The following is a 21,249-nucleotide window of genomic DNA, read 5'->3' as shown; positions in this document are numbered from 1 at the left end:
TCTAAGGAAAGTTTTCAAAAATATGAAAATAGAGAAAAATTTTATTACTTAGAATTTAGCCTATATATACAAAAGGATACATCAAAAAGTTAATTGAAAATATCTTTTTTTTCCTATAAAAATTTAAAGTGTTCTAACATCTATAGTCATGTCTGGTACCATAACACGAATTTCTGGTTTATCATTTTTATCTAAAATTACTTGACAACCAAGTCGAGATGTATCTTCGAGACTTGGAGCTAAATCCAACATATCCAATTCATCATCATTTGGTTTTTGTAGTCTATTATAATGTTCTTGTTCCAAAATTACATGACAAGAACAACATGCTATGGTACCTTCACAGGCACCAAAGCCATCTAATGGAATATCATTATTAATGACAACATCCAATAAAGATTCTCCCAATTTCCCTTTTCCTGTGTATTCATTATCTTTAGTTTTAAATACCACATTTATTCCTTCACTAAAAATAAACAAAAATATAAATAATAAATTTGAAAATTACCTTTTTGCTGAAAGCATACGTAATGTCAATACATTAAAATTTCTAATAGAATTTCCAATAACCCGTTGAAGCATTATCAAGTATTTAAAAAATTTGCCTTAAAAATAAAATAAAATGTGACGTTTCACCAATGGAAATCTTGTTGAAGAATACTTAAGAATGTTAATAAAATAACCTAATTATAAAGTTGATTTCTTATCATAAAAATATTTGAAAGTTACTTTTTTTTGTAGTAAAGATAATTTGAAATCAAAATTACATATTTTTTTTATAAATAAAAAAAAACGTGTTTTATACAATCATTCCCTATAACTATGTACATTGAAAATAATGAGAAACTTTTCGCTTTGAGAATTCTTTTATGGCGGCTGCCCAAAAAACGAAGTATCATTTCTTTTATTGGAATAATAATTTAAGATTTTTTTCCATTTTCTAATTGGTTCTTACTAATTTTTTCTTTATTATCATAAATAATTACTAAAATCACTAGCTTAGAAATGGATGGATCAGCAGAGGTTGATAATCGTGAAAAGTAAGTAATATTTTTCATTATTATTATAGTATACTTTTAGTGATAAAAATTATCTTCAACGTAAAGAGAGAATTCAATTTAAAAATGACACTGATGCAAAATATGGTTATAGTATTTATACAGATTCAAAACCAAAGATTGCCTGGCTTGTTAATGTTCAATCATCAGAATTAATTGATGAACATAATAAAGATATTATTGCATGTGTTGATTATTATTTTCTCGAAGAAAGTGGTGAAAGATTCAAGATATGTTATCCATTTCGACCATACTTTCTTCTTGCAACTGTCAGCGGTTTTGAATGTGGTGTTGCAAGTTTTTTAGAAAAGAAGTATGTTGAATTTATTAAAATTGAAATTATAGAGAAAGAAAATTTAGATTTGAAGAATCATTTAAGTGGTGTTAAAAGCAAATATTTAAAATTAAGTTTTCCCAGTGTTACTGAACTTCAAAAAGTTAAAAAAGAATTAATGCCAGTTATTGAAAAGAATAAAAAGAGAATTGCTTCTGAAACAGAATATAAATCACTTCTTGCAAAGTAAGAAATAAATCTACATTATTTAATTTTTTTTTAACATTTATGTCAATTTTTAGGCATCTTGGTAATATTAATACTCATGAAATTGGGGATGCTATAGATAAAATTATTGAGATTAGAGAATATGATGTACCTTATCATATGAGGGTATCTATAGATATGAAAATTTTTGTTGGTTTATGGTACACTGTAGTAGGAAGAGATGAAAATAGATTGCCTTCTCTTAAAAGAAATTATGATATTATTGAACCTGCAGAACCTGTTGTTTTAGCTTTTGATATTGAAACAACAAAAATGCCTTTAAAATTTCCAGATTCTGAATTTGATCAAATAATGATGATTTCTTATATGATTGATGGACTTGGGTATTTAATTATTAATAGGACTGTTGTTAGTGCAGATATACATAACTTTGAGTATACTCCAAAACCTGAGTATCCCGGTGAATTTACAGTATTTAATGAAGAAGATGAAAAAGCATTATTAATAAGATTTTTTGATCATATTATTGTATCAAGACCTTCAATTATTGTAACATACAATGGTGACTTTTTTGATTGGCCTTTTGTAGATGCACGTGCAAGACATTATCAATTAAATATGAGGGAAATAATAGGCTTTTCTAAAGATAGTCAAGGAGAATACAAATCAGATAATTGTATTCATATGGATGCATTTCGTTGGGTACAGAGAGATTCTTATTTACCAATGGGTTCACAAAATTTGAAAGCATGCACAAAAGCCAAATTAGGTTATGAACCTGTTGAATTAGATCCAGAATTAATGGTTACTATGGCTATAGAAAAACCACAAATATTAGCTAATTATTCAGTTTCTGATGCTGTTGCGACATATTATCTATACATGAAATATGTACATCCATTCATTTTTGCCTTATGTACAATTATTCCTCTTGGTGGTGATGATGTTTTAAGGAAAGGATCCGGTACTCTTTGTGAATCATTATTGATGGTTGAAGCTTTTCACAATAATATTGTATTTCCCAATAAATTAATTGATGGTGATAGAAAAATCACTTCTGATAATCGTGTTATTGAAAGTGAAACTTATGTTGGTGGTAGAGTAGAAGCTTTGGAGTCAGGAGTATTTCGTGCTGATATTAAGACAAGATTTTGTATCGTTCCGGAAGCATTAGAAATGTTAAAAGAACAGGTAAGAGATACGATGAAGTTTGCTTTGAATGTTGAAAATGGAATTGACCTAGAAAATGTTATCAATTTTGATGAAGTATGTAAAGAAACAGAAGAAAAATTAGATCAATTAAAAAACACACCTAATCTATTTGAATATCCTAAAGTTTATCATTTAGATGTTGGTGCTATGTATCCAAATATTATTTTAACTAACCGTCTTCAACCTCCTGCTATTGTTTCAGAAGAAGATTGTATGGCTTGTATTTATAATACTCCTGATGCTAAATGTAAAAGAGATATGAATTGGGTATGGAGAGGTGAATTGATGCCTTGTACAAGAACAGAATACGATAGAATAATTCAACAACTTGAAACAGAGTCTTTTGGCAAACCTCCAGTTCCTTTTCATGAATTACCAAAAGAAGAACGTATGAAATTGGAAAAAAAAAGAGTGCAAGATTTTTGTAGAAGAGCATATGGAAAAAATCATGTAACTAGAATAGAAACAAGAACAACAAGAGTTTGTGAAAGGGAACATGGATTCTTTGTTGATACAGTTAAAGCTTTTCGTGATCGTCGTTATGATTATAAAGAAAAATTAAAGAAAGCAAAAGGTGAACTTGCAAAAACACCTCCAGATGATTTAAATGGTATAAGAATAGGTCAATCCAGAGTTATTTTATACGAATCATTACAAATGGCTCATAAATGTATTTTGAATTCTTTTTATGGTTATGCTATGAGAAGGGGTTCACGTTGGTTTTCAATGGAAATGGCTGGTATTGTTTGCCATACTGGTGCAAATATTATTCAAGAGGCCAGGAAGTTAGTTGAGCAAATTGGAAGACCTCTTGAATTAGATACAGACGGTATATGGTGTATGCTACCTTCAAGTTTGCCAGAAAATTTAACATTTAAATTACAAGGATTAAAGAAGGACAAGGTAACGATAAGTTATGCTGGTTCTATGTTAAATGCATTAGTTAAAGATAAATTTACAAATCACCAATACCATGTCACAGGACAAGACGGAAATTGCGAAATAAAAAGTGAAAATTCGATTTTCTTTGAAGTTGATGGACCATACTTAGCAATGATTTTACCTGCTTCTAAAGAAGAAGGTAAAAAGTTAAAAAAAAGATATGCCGTATTTAATTTTGATGGTTCATTATCTGAATTGAAAGGTTTTGAATTAAAAAGAAGAGGAGAATTAAACATGATCAAATTATTTCAGGAAAATGTCTTTAAATTATTTTTAAAAGGTACAACTTTGGAAGAATGCTATAAATACGTGGCTAAAGAAGCTGATTACTGGTTAGATGTGTTATATTCAAAAGGTGTTGATATGACAGATAAACAGTTATTTGATCTTATTTCCGAAAATCGTAGTATGTCAAGGAAACTTTCTGAATATGAAGGACAAAAAAGTACTTCTATTACGACAGCTAGGAGAATGGCACAATTTTTAGGTGATGAAATGGTCAGAGATGCTGGACTAGCTTGTAAATTTATTATATCACAAAAACCTTTGGATGCTCCAGTTGCAGAAAGAGCAATTCCACTTGCAATATTTCAGACAAATCGTTCAACTCAAGCAAGATTCTTAAGACAATGGACCAAAGATTCTGCAATTACTGAGGAAAATGTTGATATTCGTAATATTATTGACTGGGCATATTATATTGAGAGGGTTGGTAATACTATGCAAAAAATTATAACTATACCAGCAGCATTACAAGGTGTACCAAATCCTGTTCCAAGACTACCACATCCAGAATGGTTAGATAATATAAAGAAAGAAAAACAATTTCAAAGAAATCAACCTAAAATTACAAGCATATTTAAAAAAATTCCAAACCCTGTTAAAGACATCGAGGTTATTGGTAGCGGAGTATACTTTGACAAAGAAAACGAAGGAAATTGTAATAGGAAGAGAGGAAGAAGTATTGTACTTAACAATGATTCAAAAACAGTAGAAGATTCTCCAACAAATAAAAAAATAAAAACAATCAATGAAAGGAAGACAATAAAAAAAGATGGATTCATCGAATGGGTAAGTTTAAAAAAGATCAAAAAATTATTACTAAATTTTATTTAATTTAAAAATTAAATAACAAAAGTTTTAAATAAGTAATAAAAAAGTACTCAAGGGTTGTACTCGATTGGGAGGTTCTTTCTGCGGACCATACCATCTCCTTGGAACCATTCACGTCTGAAGGTCTTGGCAGCACCATCTGGTGTGTTGGTCCATTCAATAGTGATACGATCATTATTGGTATCTTCTTGTCCGTAGGCGAAGGAGTCACAGGAGACAGCCATAAGAACATTTTCTTTTGGGTCAAGAACTCCACTTGGTGGGTCAACTCCGAGTCTCTTCATGTTGGTGGTCTTGATAGCCCATCCGATACGGCGTCCTCCAGAGTTGGTGATTTTGATGTGATAAGTGTGCTTATCATCATATGGAGCGTTGAAGACGATCTTGGTTCCTGGTTGGGTTTGGATGTCACCTGGTGGTACTGATTGAGCCATAATAAAATAAAATTATTTTTAAATGTGATTTAGAATTAAAAATTGGTTGTATTTATAGAAATTAAACATATATAAATTTGAAATTTATTTAATTATTAAACAAATTTTATAAATTTTGCATATTTGTAATTTTTTAATTTTTTTTCAGATAAATTACAACAAATGTAGATGGAGAGAAATTCGTAACAATATTGCTGAAAGAAAGAAGAATCTTAGTAATAATGATAGTAATAGTTTAGTAAACAGACCGCTTACAACTTTAGAAAAAATGGTACTTTGTAGTAAGAATGAATTTTTAAAAAAAAATTGGGAAATTGTAGAAATTTCACAAACTGATACACCTGGTTTATTTGTAGTATATGCAATTGTTGGCAACACAATGAAGAAATTTAATGTAAATGTGCCAAGAATCTTTTATGTTAATCAATATCATCCAAAAAATGATGTAAAGCATGTAAAAAAAATTTTACCGCGTTGTAAACCATTACTTAATTTGTATGAATATTCTATTGATGAAACTAATTTTTCTTCTAGCCTTCGTGATTTATATATGCAATTGTGTGAAAAAAAAATTGAAGGTATATATGAAACTCAGGTACCTTTAGATTTTAGAAGTATGATATCAATTGGGGCTGTTGCAAAGATTGTGAGTATGAGGGCTTCAAATACTAATACTTATAACATGAATGAACTACAAATATTACCATCAATAGAAAAAAATTATTTATATGATAAAGAATTAAAAAAACTTTTCTTCTACAATTATTCTTCTGGGAATTTGCATATTGTTGCCTTTTTTTCCCCTACTCATAATTTAGGAAAAATTTTTGTTGTACATAATAGAAATTTAGATATAATGGGAAATAAGAGTATTTACAAAGATGAGTTGGAACGTTTTTTAAAAAAACACAAAGAGGAATATTTTGATAGAGAAGCATATTCAAAATTAGATATTGAAATTCAACAGTGTCGGGATGTTAGGAATGTAGCTTTAGCTATGAAAAATATGTATAAACAATTTGGTATTAATGAGTCACAACTTTACATATTATTAGTACAATCTCCGAATACAAGAAAATATCTTACTGATACATATCCTGTATTATCATATTTTCCTCATGTTAGAATATATGTAGCTGAACCTTCAGATCTTCTAACAACACTTGGATGGCAAAATAAAATTGTTAGTAGAATTTGTAAGAATTTCCTTTTTTCACATGTTTTATTGGATGAGTTAATTACACAAGGAAGATATTTGAATATACCCATTGGAAATATTAAAGAAGATTTTGCCACATTTGCAGCAGATATTATATATGCACGTTGTCTTAACAGAGAAGGTTATTTATTATGGGCTACAACTGCTCCAGAGCCAGATTTGGGTGGAAAAGATATACAAGATTACAGAGTTACAAATGATTGGGATTCTGTATCATTTAGAACTCATCATTCTTTTATTATTAATAAAGAAGCTTATAAATGTGGTAAAATAGTTGTTGATATTAACTTAGGATGCTTAGCTGTTTGTGCGTTACTTCAAGCAAATAAGATTGCTGAAGCTGAAGGTACAAATTATTCATTAGGTTTTGCATCTGGAGTTGAATTAGCAAAAGATAAAATTTTTGGAAAAGAAATATGGTTTTCAATTATGGATGAAGCTGCTGCTGCAAATAAATCTGTTGAAGTATTACGACAAGTTGTTGTTGAATGTGTAAAAGATATAAACAGTGATGGAGCTATGTTAGCTGATGAAGTTATTTCAAATATTCATAGATGGTTAAGATCTCCAAGATCATTGATGTATGATCCAGCTATTTCTAAAGCTGTAACAGTATTAATGAAAAAGTTATGTTTTTTATTGGTAACTGAAATTACAAGAGTTGGTGGTGAGGTTATACATTGTTCATATACAAGATTAATTATTAGTACAGAAAAAGATTCTATTTATACAGGAACAAACTTTGTTAGAAGTATGATTGATGCATTGTCACGAAATCCTTTATTTTCTGTTTTAACATTTACAGTACAAAATTATTGGGATATTTTTAGTTGGATAGATCCATCAAATTATGCTGCTATGAAAGTTGGTGATACAAGTGATGATGATGAATTAATATTTAATTGGGCAATGAGTTCTTACTTTCCTGATGAGGCTAGTAGAGCAATATTTAATAATTTTATTGGTGGTTATATGACAATGTTAGGTGATTTTTATCGTTCTAACAACAAAAAAAATAACAAAGAATTTATTAAATTTAAGAAAGAAAAAATACTAAAAGATGTATGTGAAAAAATGTGTAAATTAACAGAAAGAAATATTAAAAAATATCGTAATGCAGAGATTCCAGATGATTTACCACCAATATATATGGCAGAAGAATTTACATATAATATACCACTTGAAATGGTAAATTGTTTTATAAAAATTTTATCATTAGATTCAAGTATTGAGGAAGAAATAGAAATTGTTCGTTGTAAAGCAATGGATTTAATGAAAATAGATAAATATAGTGAAAAATCTTTTTGGAAACCAATTACATATTCATGTGTACTTGATCATTTAATATGTCAACATTGTAATAACCATAGTGAGATAGATGTATGTATGATTGATACAAAAAATAATGGTGTTGGTGAATTTATTTGTTCAAGTTGTAAAAAAGCATTTGATAAAAATATTCTTGAACAAATGTTATTACAAAGAGCTCATAAAATGATAATAGCTTATTCAATGCAAGACTTACAATGTGTTAAATGTAAAGAAATAAGAAATAATAATTTTAGCAGTAAATGTGGGTGTAGTAATAAGTATGAATTTATTAATAAAAGATCTGAAATTATGAGTAATCTTAGAATACTCTATTGTGTAGCTATTACTAATAATTTTAATTTTTTAAAAGATATTGTTGAAAGTTGTTTGGATTTGTAATTAAATTTTTTTTTTTCATAAAATTATTTTGTAAAATAAAAATTTTTTTTTAACAATTATTTGTACTATTTACAAGAATTATTTTATTTATATAATGAAAGTGATAATGACAAAAAAAAAATAATAACAATATCATATACAATTACATTATATATTTTGCACAATAAAGCATTAACATTAAAATATATGTGTATATTTTTTTTTTTAAATCTAATATCTACGAATAATAATCTTTTGATTTGGTTGTAATTTTGTATACAAATGTGCTATACCAATATCGCCAGGAATTTCTGCTTCTTCAGCTCTATCAACAATGAGTAATTTGTATGAAGCAGTATTATGATCAATGTGTAGTAATTGTAATAATAATATTAATGTTTCATTACATGTTGTTTTTCTAGAAAGTAATATAGATTTATAATTACTTTCATTATTAATTTCATAATCAAATATTTTAACTGGAATACCGTTATTTTCTATTTTAATATAAAATGAACACATTTCAGGTGTTTGAAGGCGTTGTAAAGTTAATGGTTTTGAATTATCTTCTAATATTAATGGTGTTGTTATAATTGTACCATATTGTGGTGTCTTTATTTCCATTATTAAACAATACAAATTTGGATCTTTTGAAGTTAATCTAAATTTAGATAATATTGTATTTATAACTTGTCTTGTTGTTGTATGTGTTGATATTTTAATTGTCTTGTAATCTGTGTCTGATTTAATATTACGTGTAAATATTTTTAAATGACCCTTAAAAATATAATATAAAAAAAAGAAATTAATAAAAATTAAAATAATAACTAACCCATTCTCCTGTATCAGAACTGTCAATTGAACTAAGTGAGGAAAGTGATGTTGTTCTGGTATGTTGATTAATAAGATCAGAAACTCTTCCAGAAGAGGATGAAAAATTAGAACTATTTGTAGAGTTAAATGAGTGTACAGATTTGTTATCAGAATAATATTTTGGTTCTGGATTTATTGATATAATAGTTTTATGAAGAGTATTATCATTACTTATTGAGGTATCTGTTCCAGTATATGTAATAGTTTGTTTAGGTCTAACTTGAAATTTTAACATTTTTTCTTAAAAATATTATACTATTTTTTGATATATATATATAATAGTAAATATTTATTACTTTTAATTTAATAAATATATATTTTTTCTAGATATCTAAAAAAAAAACAATCAAAGTTATAATATTAATTAAAATAAAATATTTTTATATTAAAAAAAAAGTTAATAAAATTAATATAATAATTGTAACATATAAATATTGTAAAAAATAAAATTAAAAAAGTATAAATCATTTCCGTTTTTAAACAAATTATAAAATAGTTTTATATCAATATTGTAAAAATATAGTTTGAAGGGTTAAGATGTAGTAAAAATATTTTATTAAATGTTTGATTTACATTTTTATTTAGTTATAAGTTATAAAAAATGGTTTAATGTTATATATTGTGTTTGATTTTTTTTTTTTTTTTACTTCTGTAATGACAATTTCCCATAGAATTTATTTGTTTTTTTTTTTTAGAAGTATTTATTTTTTATATATAGGAAAAAAAAAATATTATTTAATCAAAAAGAAAAAGTAGTTTTAAATGATAAAATAATAAATAGATATAGTTAGTAATAATGATTCATTTTTCTAAAAGATGATTAAGTATATTTTAACTATGATTATAGATAACGAAATAAATATATTTTTGTATTTATATGTATATATATATGAATAAAAAAGTTTTCAAAAGAAGTAAAGTTGTTTATTGAGGTTCTAAATTATCCTGAAGTAGTGAGAATCAGAGAATTATGTCATGCTGAGAATGATAGATATAATTTATTTATGATACTTTGTTTGACCCCTCCATAAATAGCTTCAAAAATTGTAAATAAGAGAAAATGTCATTGTGGTAGTATAATGTTAAAAGAAAAAACCGATAGTATAATAAAAATGCCGTTGTTTGTCTCTGATTAGGTAATGATGCATGCTCAAGATGATTGATGAGGCATTAACATAACTTTTTTGAAGTATATATTTTTTTTTAACTTTATAATATAAATATTTACATTAAATAATGTTAGTATTTTATTTATAGATAACCTAAAATGAATTATTATTTATTAGAAGAGGAAACCAATTTTAGAATTAGAATGAAGTAGTAATTTATCAACAAAAAAAAAATAATAGATGAGTTAATAATAATAATCTGTTCTATTGTATGTATCATTCATATAATTATATTGTATAGGCATGACCATCACCTGTTGATTGTAATATATATATATATATATATGTTTCAATTATAATAAAGAATAATTAAATCAAAGAAAGATTGGTATAAATTTTCAAGGTTACCTAAAAATGCCATTAAAAAATAACAGTAATAAATACATTTTTTTAAATGGATAAGAAAGTTTTTTTTTTATCAAAATATAACATAGTATTTTATTTTAATAAAATAAGTAAAAATTTTATTAAAGTTATACCCTCAAAACTTGATATCTTTATTAATTATAATAAAACTACAACTAGAAATAATAATAATATATTAAAAGATATCAAAAAGTTTTTAAATTTATAATTTCTTTATCAAGTTTTCTTATTATTACTTTTAATTTTAAGCGTTATTTTAATTTATTATAATCCTTCACTGACCATTATCTTTACCTTGCTAAAGTTAAATTAAATGTCAGGTATTCAAAATTTATCCTATCAAACTTCTGCCAACTATATATATATTTAGAAACATTGATAAAAGTAATAAAACATATGATTAATATTAATAATGTATCTAAAAGACATATGTTTATTGTATATATTTTTTTTCTTCTTTTTATTTACTAAATGGATGATGTTAACTTTAAAAAAAAAGTAGTATAAATAATATTATTTAAAAATTTCTAGTAAAATATATATAATAATAAAAATTTAAATTAATAATGATCTTAAAATGCATTAACTGGACTAACGGTAATTTTAAAGATGAAAGAGTAATAAATTTTAACTAATCAAAGTTGTATAAAATTGATAAAAGGAAATGTTAAAATAAAATTATTGTAATAATTTACTTTAAAAACTATTTTTATATGTGGATATATAATTAAAACTAAATAAACCATTATTAAATTTATAACATTTTAATTTATTTTTTTTTTTTAGTTCTGTTAAGTATTTTTATTTATAAAATCATACAGATGTTGTAACATTAAAGTAATATTAATTAAATAATGAATGATTACTAGATATAATAAAGCCCCCAAATGTTGGAAAAATTTTAATTTGAACATATTTTTTTTTTTTTTGATAATATTTCTATTTTATTTATAAAAATTTTTAATAAAGAATACATAAGAGACAGGAGGATTGATAGATGAATGACATTTAAGATTAATAAAAGATTAAACTACCAAAGTAAAAAGTATATTACTGTATTAATAAAAGTAAATAAATATAATATTATTTTGTTTAAATATCTTTTAAATAAGAAGGTAATCTAGAAAGGTATCTTATAATAAAATTTATTAGTATACAATAGCTTATGTTTATTTGATACAATAGTGTTATAATAATAATAAATAATTTTTACTGGTGCTAAGTGTTTAAAGATTTTGTAATTGATATTATTTTCAATAATAGATTACTCAATTTCAAGAAACATATAGTTTATTATTAAAAGGAAATAGTTTAGGTAAAGTCTAGTTTTTATAAAAAATATAATTTAAAATAATATATACAAAAATGTATTATAAGGAAAAAAGAATGTTTTTAATAGAAATGTCAACTTTTTTAGATGTTCATTTTGTTAAAAAATACAAAAATTATTGACAATTATAATTAATAATATATTGTTATGTCTTTTTTTGAGTACCCTAAAAATAGCGTCATTAAAAATGTCATTATTTTCAATAATAATTTTGATGAAATAATAAAAGAAATTATAAAATAAAATTACTTTTGAAGTGATAATGTTGTAATAAAAACTATTCTACTAACAAAAACTTAATTATTTACACAAATAAGATAATTAAACATAAATTTTTGTACAATAAATAAAAATGTATAGTGAAGGACAATGATGTAATTTTTTACAAGAAATTTTTATACTTTACATAATTAATGAAATACTTTGTTTCCAAAAAAAAAAAAAAGAATTGTCAAATTATAAGTAATTAATAAAAATAAGTTAAAAATCTTTTTGAAATTGTACTCTTCAAAGAGGTCAAATTAATAGAAAATAAGATTGGTATATTAATAAATAAGTGAAGATTAAAAGAATATAACATTGTAAGTATGGTCTAAAAATTATTTAAATAGAAAAAAGAAAAGTGATATAAAATGTTATTAAACTTAAATTAAGTATTCAATTACCTATTAAAATCATTAACTGTCCATAAAATAAAGTTAAAATATTTAGAGGAAGTAGTGTTAAAAATTTATAGCATAATTTATAGCATAAAAACATAGATTATAATTTAAAAGAGATATCTAAAACTTGACCTTGTGTATCAATTACAATAAATATTATAAAACTATATTATGATAATATACAATTTGTAAATAAATTATTGGGATCAAAGTGAACATATAAATAGATAAAAATAAAAATAAAAAAGTAATAATATTAAAAATATTTTGTTACGTTAAACATTATCAAAAAAAAGAATTAAATAAATAAAAAAGAGATAAAAAATTTTTATAACTAGTTATAATTTCAAATTTCTCTTGTATTTATGAGATTCATATTATTTAAAATGATATATTAATCGAAAGCTTAATATGCATTTAGTTGCTTTACTTTTTCTCTCACATTTCTATATAAATGAATAAAAGATATTTGGTATTTTTTTAGTGCATTTCATTAATCACAATGATATATATTTTCGTTTTCTGGTTCATTGAATATCTATTTATTTGGAATAAATTAAATATAATTATAAATATTTTATAATTCTGATATTATAAATATAATTTAAATCGGAAAATGATAGATTACAATATTTTTTTTGAAATCAAACTTGTTAATAAAAAGAAATGAGTAAAAATAAGAAAATATTACTTTTTATTGTCAGTTATTATTAGTAATTATTATTTTTCAATTTACTTAACATAATATATAATAAAAAGTATAAAATATCAAAATAATATTCAATTGTAGTTTTTACTGGTACTTTGGTAAGTAATTATTTCAATTGGTAAATAGAAGACCTAAAAAAAATTTTTTTTTCGAATTTTAAAATAAAAATAGACACATTCGATAGCCCTTGAAAAATAACGAATTTCTAATATAATCATCAATACAAAATAATTGGAACACAAAAAGTTGTAAGCACTTGAAGTTAAAGGCGAAAATGAGAAATATTTTTTGAAAAAAACCGCTTTTCATGATGTAATGGTAAATTTTTAAAATAAAATGTTAATTCTGGGTAAGTTTTATACTAGAAATTCATTGAAGCTAGTCCCATCTTCATAGAACATCTACAACACAAGATATGATAAGAAAACTTTTTTTAAAAAAGTTTCAAGAATGTATTGATAACTTGGGTTAACAGACTCGTAGAAACGCAAATCATGATGCGTTGAACTTCTAATTACTTTTAAAATATAGTTTACGTCAAAAAAATTTTCTAATTTTCAATCGTTCCTTAGATATTTTAATTGAAACTTTTGCGCGCGCAACTTATTGTCATCATTGTTCATACAATAAAAATGCCTAAAGATATAAATTTTTTTTGAAGGGTGACATTGTTTTAAATTTAATTAGAAATTTATTGGTAAAAAATTTAATCATTAATTTTACTTTAGTTAAATTCAAATTTTGAAATTATTTTTAAGTTTTGACTAATCAGCTCAATTTAATCACATAGTATTGATACTTTTTTCAAATGTGTTATTCTAAAAAATTTATCTAGCATAGATGAATGTTAAAAAATCATTTTTTTTCATTTTTATAAATTTATAAATTAATATAAAAAAGTTACCATGTTGTTTTTTTAGTTGGTTTTAATGATTCCAGCTTATTTTTATAGCTATAAATCGATTATGTTCTTTTAGTTGATTTTTGATTACCGATTATCGCTATCATGAGAAAAGGAAAAAGTTAAACAAAATATTACATTCAATGAAGACAAAAGAATATTAAAAAAAAGGGAATAAATTTTTATAATGAAAGATAAAAAATTATCAAAAGGATTATAAAAAAATTATACATAATAACATAATTCTTAATTCATTTACTATACATAAAACAAAGTTTGAAGTTTATTTTTTAATTTTTATACGTACTAATGATAAAATATATTTATTTTGTACATTAAAATAGTGTAGAATTTCACTGATAAACCAATAAAATTATACAAAAAAAAGCCTCCGATTAAAGTATAATTTATTTATGATATAAGTTTATTATTTTTAAGTTTGTTAAACATTTAAAAATAATGAGTAGTTAACTATGATTACTCTGGTTAAAAAAAATTATATTACAAGGTTTTAATTTAATAATATTATATATATATCTTAAGCATAGATTTGAAACTTATTACATACATTTGCTATTATAAACACTTTAATAAAATCATTTTTTTAACTAAAAATTTCATCATTAAATGAATAAATTGAAGTACATTAAAATTTACCTATAATTTAATAGAAGTATCCCCAAAAAATAAAATATTACTATTAATAATTATTATTTAAATTTAAATTCATTAAATAATTTTTTTGTTATTTTTATGATTATTATTTTATAGTATTATTTAATGGAAAACTTAAAAACTAATCTATCAAAGAAAATAAAAAGATCTTTAAAAATAAAAGGAAAACGTACCCAAATTCCTAATGTTATTGATTTAAAAGATAATATAAATGGTAATAATCCTTTGACAGAAACTTTTAATAATAACTTAATTGCTTTTGTAAAAAATACTTGTGAAATTGGGGTTGTAAATATTATAAAAGAATTTCATGAACTTCAATTATATGAAAAGAAACATATAAAAAATCACAAAGCTTTTGATTCAAATAGTAGTAAATGTAGATATAAAGATATTTTATGTTATGATGATTCACGTGTTATATTACAATGTAAATCAAATCGTTTTGTAGAAAATGATTTTATACATGCAAATTATATGAATTCTAAAAAAGAAAATCTTTCTTGTGTATGTACTCAGGGACCATTACAAAATACTATTTATGATTTTTGGATAATGATTTGGCAACTAAAATCTCGTTCAATTATAATGTTATGTGAAATTTTTGAATGTGGAAAAAAAAAGTGTGAACAATATTGGCCATTAAATTCAAATGAAAATATTAAAATTAACAATTTAACTATTGTTTTTTTAGGAAAACATTTTGTTTATAAAAATATTGTAAAAACTTACCTTCGAATTATAATAGATGGAAAAGAAAGAATTATTTTTCATTATCAATATTTGGATTGGCCAGATCGTGGCGTACCTTCAAATTATCTTCTATGTTTAAATTTAATAAGATTGGCAACAAAAACTCGTCCTGTTGTTATTCATTGTAGTGCTGGTATTGGTAGAACAGGAACAATTGTTTGTTTAGATGATATGATATCAAAATTATCCACATCAGAAAAATGTTTACGTATAAAGCATATTTTACTTGAAAAAAGAGAATTTAGGTATGGAATTGTACAGACAGAAGTAAGTGTAATAGGAAAAAAAAAATAAATTATTAATAATATTTTCTTAGATTCAATATTTATTTTTACATAGAGTTTTAATTTCATTAGCTTTAGACAAAAAAATTATTTCTGAAGAAGAAGTTGCTCAATTTATTCAACAATATGATGCAGTTTTAAATAAAATAATTGATCCATTACCTATCAAAAAAATTGAACAAGAAGAAGAAGTAACTAAGAAAGCAAATATAAAACAACATGGGTTATTAAAATTAAAATTAGGAGAGACAAAAAAAATAGAAAATGATTCATTGACAAAGACACAAATTTCTTTAGAGACATTTTCAAAACCTATTGATAAAACTCAAGGTGATGAACTTATTAGACGTAATGAATATTTAAAAACTTATATTACTCAAAAAAAGAAGAAGGAAAAAAAGAAAATTGTCAAAACAGACACAAATTCTGATACAACCATTGCGACTACATGAATTGTTAAATAAAATTATATTTTAACATAATTTTATTCGTAATCACTAAGATAGTTTTAAGGAATGTTGTCATCTAACATAATTACTACTACTGTAAAAGTATTTTATATAATTAAAAAAAAACTTTAACTTCTAAATAATAAGAAATCTAATAAAATACAAATAAAATTTTATAATATTAAATAAAAAAATTATTATTTTTTGTTATATAAGTTTTTCACAAAAACACAATGATTTAAATATATATAACATTAGAATGGTAAAAATTTATTTTATTATAATTTCAAAAATGTGACAAAGTGTGTTAGTGTATTTAATTATAAAAAACAGCAAAATTTTGAATCGTAAAGCTTATTATAATACATTTATAATACAGCAATATACATTATAAAAAATAAAAGAAAAAAAAGAATAAGATTATATAAATACATCATATATTTGTTAACAGATTTTATGGTTTTTCTTTTCTTAAAGTTAAAGATGTAAACCCGCCCTAAAAAATTTTTTATATATTATTATATTTACATAAGTATAAACTTACAAATTGTAATGGTATTTCATTTTCTTTTTCAAGGATAGATTTAATTTTTTCTAATTTATTTTGATCATGGTATCCAATAATTCCTTTACCCTCTCCAGAAACATCAGTAAAATCAGGCATACCGACTTTTTTTATAGCATAACGCATTAAATCAACAGCACTACAATCATCACTTAAATTTTCTAAAAAAAGGCTATGTAGTATCACAGCACCTCCACGGCAACCAGCTCTATTAAGTCGACCTCTAGGAATAATATGTTTTCGTGAAGTTCCATGAGAAGATTTCCCATCATTATTAATTACATATCTTCTTAAACTGAATAATCTTTCTGGTGTTCTTCTATACATGTATTTGTCTGGGCTTCTGGAGTCACGATATCTTGAATCTCGAGAATATTTGTCATTATCCTTTGTTCTCCTTCTATCATAATATTTGTCATCGTGCTTATAGTCATAATCTCTTTCCCTTCTATGTTGATCAGTATTTCTGTCAAATATTCTTGATCTAAAGTGCCTATAATCAGAGTTATAATCACTATGAAAGTTTCTTCTGAATCCTCTATAACGTTCTCTATCAAAATAATCATCTCTGGAACGAGAATATTTTCTTTCTCTATTAAAGTATGAATCTGATCTTCTACGATAACTTTTATCGTCTGACCCCATAATTAACTAGAAAACAAAATTCATCTTAATTTTATAAAATATGACAAAAATTATCATCTTAAATAATAATACAATACACGTTAAGAAAAAATGAAGAAATGATCTAATAAATTTCATTAATAATGTATCATACTTAATTTGATTCAGTTTATTTTTAAAAGATTCAAATTACACAATAAAATAATGGAAATTTGAATATACCTACATGACAAAATTAGCAGAGTTAATTGATGAGTTTTTGGAATAGCATTACATTACAATTTTATCCCATGAAATATCAGCTAAAAATACATGTTTCCAAATAACGTAAATAATTTATAATAAAAGTACTATAAAAATGAAAATAAAATGTTTTGGTAGATGAAAATTATAGTAAACAATACAATGTACAATGTAATTCAAAATAACTAATGGAATTTAATCATTTTGAAATAAACGATGAAGAATTTAAAAAAAGTTAAAGCATAAGTTCTTTGAACATATTTAAACAAAGTAGATTCCCTCTTCTTTTTTTTTTAGCACCAGTACATATATTTCATATTTGGTTTTATATTTACATTGTTATTAATAAATTTCTTAAAAAATTATTAAGTTACTAAATTTTTATTTTAAGTTTTAAAAATTTATATTTTAATATACATATTATTTAGAATAAAAAAAATTAAGACAAATTCATTTTTTGAAAGTTGTGTTAAATTAATAGTTAAAATTATTATTAAAAAAAGTCTGATTTTTTATGAAGGATTTAGTGGTGTACTTGGGGCAGGATTTGGCATAGGAGAAAGTTGAGCATTCATTTCATCATTTCCAATTGTATAATTTTGCTTATTGGCTTTCTCAAGTTTTTCTGATTTTTTGGCTGCTGTCTCATAATCATCAAAGAATTCTAAGAGTCTTTGACTTGATAAAATGATACGTTTATTTAAAAGCTGTTGAAATATAAGTCTATGAATATAAACATAATCTACATCACTAACAATTGCTCCAGCACGTTGTTTTCTAAATTTTTTTGACAACTTTAACGCTGATTCATTTTCAATATTACCTTCATTTATAATATCCATGAATAAAGCAAACATAATCCAAATTCCAGTTCTTCGAACTCCAGAAGAACAATGAACTATAACAGGATAATTTGATGTGTAGACACCAGCATATAATGTTAACGAAGTATCTGAAATAGGTGGATGACCAGTTTCAGGCCAGTTTTTCCAATGGTAAATTTTTACAGCATGATCTTGTTTAGAGTAAGAAATGTTAAGATTATAACTCATAATACTATCATCTGCACGAAGTGGAAATTTTTTCATAAGCATAATTTTTATATCACCAAAATTTTTATGTTCATTAACTTCTAAAGGAAAATATTCGGCAGATTTTATAACATTCTTTTCTTTAAAATTACAAAGCATAACTATATGTTCTACTTTCTCTTGAAGAACTAATCTCCAAAAATCAAGTATAGTATTATCTAAAGGAGCTTGTGTTGCTATAAATCTTTTTGGTGTAGTAAGACTGGAGACAAAATTTGCATGTATATAAGATTCAGATGGTGGAGCTGAAGTAATAGTACATCTTGATATATCTAAGCATGGAATATATGGATTTCTGTTTTTATCTATTGCTTCACGTGAATAAAATGCAACACATTCTTCTTTTTTTGGTATAACTTTTGCAACCTCTTCATTATATTCTTTCTTTAATCCATTTAATTCTTTTTCAAGAACTGCCCATGAAAATGTATCCAAAAGTTGTGAACGTTGTTTACCGGTATCATTTTTTTTAATTTCTACAGATTTTTTCTTATTCCTTTTATTTGTGTTATTATTACCATGTTTTTTCACATTTTTTTGGTTTTTTTCTTTTATTGGTTGATCAACCGAAGGACTACGTCCAATAACTTGTTGTAAAACATCTTTACCTTGATTTTCCAGTGGTGGATTGTTAAAAGGTTTCATTATTATGAATTATTATAATATCTGTTCTGTTTTTTTTTTAACTTCATTATCATTAGAAATATTTGAATTTTGATATTTTAAAAGAAAATAATAGAAATTTTAATATAGTGTAAAATAACAAAATTTTTTAAAAATTTATCCAAAAGTTTATGTTAATACAATTATAAGAGTAGAAACAAAAAAATTTTAAACAAATTAATTTTAAACTATGTGATTGCTAATGATGTAAAGATTGATATGATTTAAAATAAATAAATTTAAAAAACTTATAATAAACAAATTGATAAGTAAAGTAATAATAATGGATTTATTTTTAAACTATTAAAGGAAACTTTTAATAATAATAATGCTTTTGAAAATGTTTATTTATTGATAAAAAAAAGTATCTTACAAAATGTCGTTGATTTTTTTTTAAAAATTTGAATAAAATTTTGAATAGAATATTAAAAATAATTTGAATAAAAATTACTAAATTTTAATGTTATAACATTTACATGCAAATTATGAATTAAAAAAATATTATATAAAGATAGAAATTTTTAGAAAAATCACGACATCGTCAATTTTAAATTCTTTAGCAATGGCTCAATCAGTACCACCAGGTGACATCCAAACCCAACCAGGAACCAAGATCGTCTTCAACGCTCCATATGATGATAAGCACACTTATCACATCAAAATCACCAACTCTGGAGGACGCCGTATCGGATGGGCTATCAAGACCACCAACATGAAGAGACTCGGAGTTGACCCACCAAGTGGAGTTCTTGACCCAAAAGAAAATGTTCTTATGGCTGTCTCCTGTGATGCCTTCGCCTACGGACAAGAAGATACCAATAATGATCGTATCACTATTGAATGGACCAACACACCAGATGGTGCTGCCAAGACCTTCAGACGTGAATGGTTCCAAGGAGATGGTATGGTCCGCAGAAAGAACCTCCCAATCGAGTACAACCCTTGAGTACTTTTTTATAATTTTTTTTTATTTGTGCATTTTTTCATATTTTTTATATGTACAAAATTCACTTTTAATAAATTTTAAATATAATTTTTTTTTTTTTATTTTCTTTTCATCTAACAAAAAAAAAAAACTAAGATAATTTATTTAAACAATATTTATTATTTGAATTAAATGTTTAATAATCAAAAATTATATTATTACCTTGTTGAAGTTGGTTGTCGTTATCATATTATGATGGTAATTAATTGATAAAATGTATGTTAATTTTTTTAAATATTATTTCTTATCATATTATATAACAATAATGTTTCATATAATATATTTCTTGACTATGCAAAATTAATATTGTCATTAAATACAATGAAAAGACAAAATTACAATAATTAGGAAAATATTTTTTGTTAAATAAAAAAAAATTATTAATTGAATATCTATGTACAATTAAAGCTTAGTTAAACGAATATAAATAAGATAGAGAAAAAAAAAATAATTATAAAAATTTTTTCTATGTACAAATGAGATCATTAACCAATCGTGGTATCATTTTTAGTGTTGTTTTTTAAAAAAAAATCTATATACATGATTATACATAATAAATGCAATTAAAATAGCACAAAAAAAATATATATACAAAAAAAATCAAAAATTGTTTTCACTATATACACAGTAATACAGTAATGACGGCATAAAAAAGTAATAAGATAAAATTTTAAAAAAAATATATACAATAAATAATCTCGTTAAATGATTATCTCTAAAATTAAATATATATACATT

At 23.9% G+C, this 21,249-nt stretch overlaps 8 protein-coding genes across 8 annotated transcripts; 3 read left to right on the top strand and 5 right to left on the bottom strand.

The window, feature by feature from the left end:
- Nucleotides 1–123: 123 nt before the first annotated feature.
- On the bottom strand, nt 124–582 carry SRAE_1000271900 (Adrenodoxin, mitochondrial; the record flags this gene model as incomplete). Its single annotated transcript, XM_024649828.1, has 2 exons — nt 124–466; nt 509–582. The coding sequence occupies 2 exons, from the start codon at nt 580–582 to the stop codon at nt 124–126; spliced, it is 417 nt and encodes a 138-aa protein (XP_024503666.1).
- A 423-nt stretch (nt 583–1,005) lies between these two features.
- SRAE_1000271700 (DNA polymerase epsilon catalytic subunit A) lies at nt 1,006–8,190 on the top strand (the record flags this gene model as incomplete). Its single annotated transcript, XM_024649826.1, has 4 exons — nt 1,006–1,040; nt 1,081–1,578; nt 1,635–4,785; nt 5,410–8,190. 4 exons carry the CDS (start codon nt 1,006–1,008, stop codon nt 8,188–8,190), a joined length of 6,465 nt encoding a protein of 2,154 aa, XP_024503664.1.
- Nucleotides 4,878–5,261, bottom strand: SRAE_1000271800 (MSP domain and PapD-like domain-containing protein; the record flags this gene model as incomplete). The annotated part of the gene is made up of 1 exon (XM_024649827.1): nt 4,878–5,261. The coding sequence occupies one exon, from the start codon at nt 5,259–5,261 to the stop codon at nt 4,878–4,880; it is 384 nt and encodes a 127-aa protein (XP_024503665.1).
- Nucleotides 8,191–8,400: 210 nt separating the features above from the next.
- Nucleotides 8,401–9,277, bottom strand: SRAE_1000271600 (GH01721p; the record flags this gene model as incomplete). The annotated part of the gene is made up of 2 exons (XM_024649825.1): nt 8,401–8,946; nt 9,002–9,277. 2 exons carry the CDS (start codon nt 9,275–9,277, stop codon nt 8,401–8,403), a joined length of 822 nt encoding a protein of 273 aa, XP_024503663.1.
- A 5,682-nt stretch (nt 9,278–14,959) lies between these two features.
- SRAE_1000271500 (Protein-tyrosine phosphatase, receptor/non-receptor type domain and Protein-tyrosine/Dual specificity phosphatase domain and Protein-tyrosine phosphatase, catalytic domain-containing protein) lies at nt 14,960–16,343 on the top strand (the record flags this gene model as incomplete). The annotated part of the gene is made up of 2 exons (XM_024649824.1): nt 14,960–15,874; nt 15,924–16,343. 2 exons carry the CDS (start codon nt 14,960–14,962, stop codon nt 16,341–16,343), a joined length of 1,335 nt encoding a protein of 444 aa, XP_024503662.1.
- Nucleotides 16,344–16,794: 451 nt separating this feature from the next.
- Nucleotides 16,795–17,550, bottom strand: SRAE_1000271400 (Hypothetical protein; the record flags this gene model as incomplete). Its single annotated transcript, XM_024649823.1, has 2 exons — nt 16,795–16,836; nt 16,885–17,550. 2 exons carry the CDS (start codon nt 17,548–17,550, stop codon nt 16,795–16,797), a joined length of 708 nt encoding a protein of 235 aa, XP_024503661.1.
- Nucleotides 17,551–18,284: 734 nt separating this feature from the next.
- SRAE_1000271300 (Protein-tyrosine phosphatase, receptor/non-receptor type domain and Protein-tyrosine/Dual specificity phosphatase domain and Protein-tyrosine phosphatase, catalytic domain-containing protein) lies at nt 18,285–19,508 on the bottom strand (the record flags this gene model as incomplete). The annotated part of the gene is made up of 1 exon (XM_024649822.1): nt 18,285–19,508. The coding sequence occupies one exon, from the start codon at nt 19,506–19,508 to the stop codon at nt 18,285–18,287; it is 1,224 nt and encodes a 407-aa protein (XP_024503660.1).
- Nucleotides 19,509–20,088: 580 nt separating this feature from the next.
- Nucleotides 20,089–20,472, top strand: SRAE_1000271200 (MSP domain and PapD-like domain-containing protein; the record flags this gene model as incomplete). The annotated part of the gene is made up of 1 exon (XM_024649821.1): nt 20,089–20,472. The coding sequence occupies one exon, from the start codon at nt 20,089–20,091 to the stop codon at nt 20,470–20,472; it is 384 nt and encodes a 127-aa protein (XP_024503659.1).
- Nucleotides 20,473–21,249: the final 777 nt, after the last annotated feature.

Source organism: Strongyloides ratti (genome assembly GCF_001040885.1).
Source record: "Strongyloides ratti genome assembly S_ratti_ED321, chromosome : 1".
In the NCBI taxonomy this organism is placed as follows: Eukaryota; Metazoa; Nematoda; class Chromadorea; order Rhabditida; family Strongyloididae; genus Strongyloides; species Strongyloides ratti.
This window is presented reverse-complemented; position numbering and strand designations above follow the sequence as displayed.